The sequence below is a fragment of the Carcharodon carcharias genome, chromosome 6, assembly GCF_017639515.1.
Source record: "Carcharodon carcharias isolate sCarCar2 chromosome 6, sCarCar2.pri, whole genome shotgun sequence".
Taxonomy (NCBI): domain Eukaryota; kingdom Metazoa; phylum Chordata; class Chondrichthyes; order Lamniformes; family Lamnidae; genus Carcharodon; species Carcharodon carcharias.
This window is the reverse complement of record NC_054472.1, coordinates 120,563,791-120,570,942: the sequence shown is the minus strand read 5'-3', so window position 1 is coordinate 120,570,942 and position 7,152 is coordinate 120,563,791. Positions and strand designations below refer to the sequence as shown.

The 7,152-nt window shown below is 41.8% G+C and overlaps 1 protein-coding gene across 2 annotated transcripts; it reads right to left on the bottom strand.

Annotated features, from left to right (window-relative positions):
* Positions 1 to 2,847: 2,847 nt before the first annotated feature.
* Positions 2,848 to 6,754, bottom strand: LOC121279164 (glucagon family neuropeptides-like). 2 transcript variants are annotated; one of them, XM_041190155.1, is made up of 4 exons: positions 6,651 to 6,754; positions 4,085 to 4,219; positions 3,526 to 3,633; positions 2,848 to 3,028 (listed from the first exon to the last, which is right to left on the bottom strand). In XM_041190155.1, exons 1-4 carry the CDS (start codon positions 6,749 to 6,751, stop codon positions 2,848 to 2,850), a joined length of 525 nt encoding a protein of 174 aa, XP_041046089.1. In that variant the 5' UTR covers positions 6,752 to 6,754. The 2 variants fall into 2 exon arrangements, with proteins under 2 accessions (XP_041046089.1, XP_041046088.1); XM_041190154.1 differs by lacking the exon at positions 3,526 to 3,633 and having other exon boundaries at positions 6,651 to 6,751.
* Positions 6,755 to 7,152: the final 398 nt, after the last annotated feature.

The window sequence follows — 7,152 nt, the reverse complement described above, 5'->3', positions numbered from 1 at the left end:
CCAAAACCACGGGAGAATAAATACATTCAGACAAGTGGAATTAGAGTATTACAGGAGGGGACCGCTTTAAACTGACAGCATGTTCGCTACCTGTGAATTGTAATAGCAGAATGTTACAGTGCAGGAGATTGAATTATTCAGGTCAGATTGAAGGATCACAACAGATTAAACAGGTTACATTGATTGAAATTGTTCCTCTTGTAAATATATTCGGCTGTCGGATGGGAATCAAGTTAACTAGAAATTAATCTTTTATTTGAGGGCTCTGAAAATAACTCGTTGATTGGTGTGAGATTAAATAATCTAGTTCGTTGGAAGGTAATTTTCACGATGTCAGACTTCAGAATGTTTTTCAGGCAAAGTAGAATGACCAGCTGTGCGATGAAAAGGATACTGTGGTAAAAGCAAAATACTGCGGATGCTGGAAATCTAGAACAAAAACAAAAATACCTGGAAAAACTCAGCAGGTCTGACAGCATCTGCGGAGAGGAACACAACTAACGTTTCGAGTCCGAATGATTCTTCATCAGAACTGAGTTTTTCCAGGTATTTTTGTTTTTGATAAGGATACTGTGTTGTCCATAAAATAATTAGACTTTTATTTCGGTCCGTCACAGAATGCTTAAGAGTTAGGATTAATATAGTTTCAAAGCATTAGTTATAAGATCAAGTTGCTTGAAACACGTGCAAAGATTAGACGAAATTGTGTTTATAAAAGTGTATTAATGTAAACTTTACAGAGTGTTTGGGTAGACAATGAACGATCGATTCCTATTTGAAATATATCTGCCTGCCTCAAATCGTTTGGATTTCTTAAATTACTCCAATGTACAAATAAAAAGGTGTCCAGAATTGCAGTTTATATTACTGTTTAATCAGGATCAATCAAATGTCAGTAGTCTGTGTAAAGTTTAGTAAGGCATCTGGTGTCCCTATGGTTATACACAAGGTCTTTAGGTCGCGCGAACATTAACGAAGCACAGCATTTTATTAAAACGTCTAGAATAGTTAGTAATCTCAGCACAAGGCTGCACGCCACAATTCAGCGCATTACAGAAATCACGGACTCCACAATTTGCAACGATATACCACGAGATCCGCGAACGGTAAAAGGCTCAAATGTAAGCTGATGTGTTGCAGCAATATAGGGCCGCTTTTTTTAAAAAAAATGAAAAAGAAAAAAAGAAACCCGCTGTAATTCATGTCGATTAAAAATGACGAGTCAAGGCACCAAAGCTGTAAACTGCATCCTGGTTCAATTTGCCTGGAGGAGAATGCAAAATTAAAATAAGATTGATTTCATACAGGCATAGATCCAAATGCCTATGAGCTACTATCGTTTTCCCAAAGGATACCTGAAAAACTTCCGCCTTGCGTGGCATTAATTTGTTTTCTTTCTTATATCTACAGATAAACAAAACCGCGTAAGTTCTTGTTTTCTACGGTGACCGTTAGTAATCAATGTTTTTCAGGGCCGGGACGTTTATTGGTTAGCTGAAGTTTTAAATAATGCGCGACGTTCCTTCAGACAAGGAGTGAATCCGTTTGCCAAGATGTGGTCTCAACTTTTGAAACTCACATGCCTGCTTTAGTCGCCTTAGTAAACTGAAACCTTGCTCCCCAAAATGCCGTTAGGTCAATCGTTCCCACTCTAATTGCTCGGTTGGCAGAGCCATTTTGTTTAGATGATCGATTTTAAGATCATCTTTAAGCAAGAAAATCAACATTGGTTTGCATTTTAATTCCCAAAAGCATATAAATCAACCCCTCCCCTATTATGATGAGATTATCAGGATTTAGTATTTTAGCGCAAGCAGCACTTTATAATCGCACAGTGCCACAATATTGCACCAGTTTCATGTGAGACTGCCCTTAATACTCATCAGGAATTCTCGCTGCCTTCCTTTGGAGCTGGGTGTCTCATGGCAAACGCAGCTGCAACGCATTTGATGGTGAACCTGTATTCCTAAAAGGCGACCGAATCTGTCCATGTGTTTTATATTTGGACTGATCTGCAATACATGATGTAGGTGTTAAAACGTGGTTCTTGTGCTCGTGCACAGCTGATTCCCATGTTGCTCCATCTGCAGCTGCTAACAAACGGCAGAACCATCATTTAACAGCCACACATCATACTCTGCCAGGCAGCCCGTTAAAGACCCCTTCTTCGTCATCACCTGCACCTTGGCACTACAGTTAACTTGGCTGTTTTAAACCTGGTGACTAGACACGACATGTGAGTTTGAAGTCGACTGTAATGCCGAGAAGCTATTTAGTCATGGGGGGTGGGGCATTACTTTAATTTGTCTCGTGTGAAAGTAGCCTATGCTGGAACTCACCGACAAGGAGATCTACTGCAGCAATTCTCTCAAACCAATATCATAATCCCCTTCAGCAGCCTAAGCAGAGCATCAATGTCTATGTCGTCGAAAAATTGGGTAATATTAATATCTTCAGAGCTGTTGTGGATGAAAAACACTATCCTTTTAATTTTAGTTTGAATATAGTATATGCACACACAAACAGAAACAATATCCCAACATACCTACACCGATTATAGCTATGTATTTCATATAAAACCAGCCACTCAGACGGATATTGTTCTTGTGCACACTTTATATGAATTGCTCTGTAATATATAACCCAAAAATGAATCGTCCACAAAGTAGATTTGTGCGTTCTTATAGTGTTTTACAAAAAACAATATTTTTATCAAAATATTCGTTTTTAATGGCTTTACTTCATACATAAATACATGTTTAAATAACAGAGGAGCGATGATTGTTCAAGTCGTTTGAAACGAATCTTGGATAGGGCTGTATACGTAGGGTGGGTGATCACTCATCGCTACAAATAGAATACTCGGCGTCCTTTATTTTTAACTCTTTGTTTATACCTTTTCCCCAGGACGGCTGCCAGGTATTTCTTGACAGCCATCTGTTTCCTGTAACGGCTGTAGCTGTCGGTAAAGATGCCATCGGAATGTCGCTTTGACAGGGGTTCTGTATCCTTCTCAACACTGCTGCCGCTGCAGATGAAAAATAAAATCAAAACTCCAAGCCCGCTCGCACATAATATGTACAACTCCTGATAGACTAAGACCCATTCTGCACTAAACTCGCGCCATTCCAACGGCACTACCTCGCTCCTTGAAATGTGGAGCGATGAACGGAGGCGGTCATTTTTGATCAATAGGGCTCACATTTATTTTCATTTTAAAGGCACTGTTATCTCTTGGGGAGTTTACCAAGCACAGAACAAGGCACGTTGTGCTCATGAACAGTGATATCCTTGATCTTCATAACTAATGTAAACAGTCCCACTCCCAAGGGGGTATCCAATATGGCTTTACCAGATTGAAGGAGACAATGGGGAGTGGGGCAAAGAAAATTGATAAAAAGAATGGAACAAGCGTGATGGATATGCTAACGCAGCAACACAACCTCAACAAAAGTGCGAGAAAGAAAAAGCGATTCATTGGGGCGTTGCAATTTTTAAGATTCGGATCAAGTGGTTAAAACTTACCCATCGCGTTTTGAAGGGATGAGGGAGTGAACGAATGCTCTTGTTATTTGCTGCGCCAACAATGCCCTTAGGCGTTTATTAAATAGCCCATCAGCATGTCTTTCTGTTCTGAGATACACAAAGGCCATGTACAAGAAGACATCAGTGATTCACGATTAGAACCAAACATAGAAAGTAATTATTTGTTCAAAATAGAAATAGGATTCGCTGATAATGCCACTACAACCCTAATTTCTATTGTCTTAAATAAATACTTCTAGATATTGCAGAATTTTGAATTAGCCGACATTGCAGAGCTTCTTGACGATCGGGTTTGGCATGGTAATTATTGAATTGATTAACATAAATTTACGCTGTTTTTAAAGAACCCCGCTCTTTGTGCTTAACCCGTTCGGGGTTTCTTCAACAATTCGAGGGGAAAAGTCTCCTAATTATAAAAAAAATGAATGTTTAAGAAGTAAATATGCAAAAAATATAACAAAAAGCTCCAATGGAACGCTGTCAAGCAAAGGTCGGGTGGCATTTCGGGATATTTTCACACAAAAATGAAAGAAGTCACCTTTTCTCCGGCAGATAATATAACGTGTTCACATCATCAATCGCCGATGAAGGAATTCGGATGCCATTTCGATCAGTTTCGTAAGTCAGATCCGGGAGTGAGTTTCCCTCCTCATCATACGCCTCATCTTCAACCCTGGGAAGGAATAAAAAGATTAAAATCTGTACTCACCAGCTGGTAAAGTGATGAAATGACACCCGAAGTGGCTGGTGATGAACACTCTTTTGCTTTTGTTCAGGGGTTGTGACTTACCGTTCGCATAGCGGGAGGTGGGTTCTGCTTAGTATTGAAATTAGGCATCGATAGGAGTCTACCGAGACCCACACCAGACGTGAGCAAACTAGCAAGTGGGGCCCCAACTTGTTCTGACGTTCTTCATTCCCATAAGTAATTCATGGCCCTGTTAATGGAAATCCCCGGACACTACAAGAGTCTTTCTGCTACGGTACACTTCCCTATTCTCACGGGGGTTCGCGGTCTGTGTGGAGAGTGAATAATTGAAACAGGCTGTGTACAGACCTATTCCGTGGCTCGTGTGGTGAGGCGAAACGAAAAGTTCAAAACGTTCACGTTTCCCCCCAGGGTAAGCGCAGGGATTGTTATGAGACGTAGGCCAGATTTCGTTACTTTAATCGGTTCATATTGTTATCAAATGAACGAATATAAAATCAGCACAGTTTTTCATATTTACGCCCAGCTTCTTCACAGAAATAACCATCAGGAAATAAAATGCTAACTTTGTCCTGCCAGTAATCTTTAGAACTGTTGACAATGCCCTCGCTCGCATCGTTCACCCAAACATCTGACGCTAAGGCGTTGTTAGCAAAATGATGAATTATCTCTGGTATTAGGGACAAACTGAGCAGTAAAACCAACCGTCACTGGAGCAAAATAACGCCCAGTGCCAAATAACAAAGATGTATTCCCAATGTTAGACCCACCGTGCCCAGGAAACCATCGGTCGAACATCAAACATACACTGGTAATGCTAAAGCTTCAAACATTCCCGTAATTCAAGTTACCTTCACAACCTGCACCCCAATCTACCCAATATGAGGGTTTCTAAGCATACAATTCGGCATCCTATCTATTTAATGCTAATTTCAGTAGCCATGCCAGTAATGTTGACATTGTTTTTAAACTCCCGGATGATTACAAGATACTGTTTGGCCTCCGGAGTGAGTTCTGGGCCCCTCCCCGTCTATATTGGGAATGCGCGAGTCTTTCTGCGAGTATTTGTTAAGGTCTCCTTCTGACCAAGCCTTCTGTCATGTACCAACGTGCAACTTCCCGATGCATTCCTAAAGAGGCAAAATCCTGTACTATAGATGTTTTTAGATTTCAAAAAAATCACTTAAGCCACAGCATTACTAAAAACAAATAAACAATAAATTTACCTCCAAGCCTGAGGAATCTTCTGTCAGGAAAACAGAGGGCTTAAAACAGTTTTTTTTTAATTTCGAGGTAAGGACTGGACAGGTTATAGACTGAAGTTTTCTAAAGTCTGCAGCTCATGCATCTAATAAACGCTCCTGATCTTATGCAGCCTTTGCCATGCTAGCCTCTTCCTCCTCCTACTCGCCCCATGACAGTGACGCGATTTTACACCGACCCTCTCGGGAATTCCATTAGACTCAGGCTCTGCAATCATTTTCCCAAGCACTCAACTCCAACAGACCAACCAGACACCCATAGAAACTCCACTTCCTGTGCCGTCCAGTCAACCCACGGAAATATGTATTCCCTCTGCCCAGTATTAATGCTAGCCAGTCTCCCGTTTACCTCTCGTTAATCAAAGTGGAAAAGACACCACGCCTGCGGTAAAGTCTCACCCCCAAATACACAAGCACTGACTGGCATAGCCCCTTCGGCACCAGACGAGAACCGATCCATTGTTGCGACCCGTCTAAAGGGCTCGGATTATTTTTGACCGGCTCTGCTACCACACGGAGACGGATTACAACTCGGCAAACGCTGTTTGGGGGGGGGGTGGGGGGAGAGAATGCAAAATCGCACCACCTACAAGGCTTTTCCTCCAACTCCTTCAGTTGATTTGTTGTGGAATAATAAACTGGTGGAGCATGGTGGATCTCCCCCGGCTGCCTCTTTCACATCTTCCCTGTGCTCTTCTTTCTAGGTCTCATGTAAGTTGTCCATGTTTCCGGCTTCCCGTCTCTTTCTATTTTAATGTCACATTCCCTTTTCCCCTGCCACTACATTAGCTCTGTGTCCTTATAATTGTCTACCTCTCTCTCTCTCTCTCTGCGCCTCGCCTTCGCTCACATCCCGTCCTGTTTCCCACGCTGCGCAAGACTGGGAGATAAAAATCAGGAAGCGGCGCCGGAGCGGGGCGCCCGGGATCGCGCCCGCATCACTCGCTGTCAACAAGTACAAGTCTCCACATGGAAGGATGAGCGACCCAGTGGAAGCAGTAACTTAAAAGAGAGAAGACCGAAGCAAAGAAGGCAGTCAGCACAATGCTGAGCAAATAAGTGGTAACAAAGAAAAAGATCCAAATCAGAAAGGCGTGCAAAGAAAAGTGAATGACAGGGTCAGAGTCACCTACCTAAATCCTGGGTACTTCACTCCAGTCGGTGAACAGTAGACACTGCAATGCATTATGATCCCATACACAACCATAAATGCTATCGTCGCTTTGTTAGACATTCTTAATCTGCAAAGTGAATTTCGAAAGTTTAAAATCAAAAAGCAAAATTCACGTTTAATTCTCAATAAATTAACTCGACTTGATGAGCACCTCAACCTGGCATTTTAGAAATAAAAAGTTAGAAAATTACATATTGTGCATCCTTCCAAAACAAAAACAAAACCTATCTCTCGATCTCCTATCCTGTGGTAAGACAGAAGCGCCCAGCAGTTAGGTTGTAGAAACCCTAACTTTGCTGGCTCTCGCATACCTATTGCAGGTTGGTTGACTGTTGTGCACGATCTGGTCCAGGTTTAGTTCTGAATCTGATATATAAAAAAATCTTCCTCACGGCAATTCACTGAGGCGTCGCTGAGATTCTGGTGCCGTTCAACTTGCCACTGTTCCACGCTATTATATA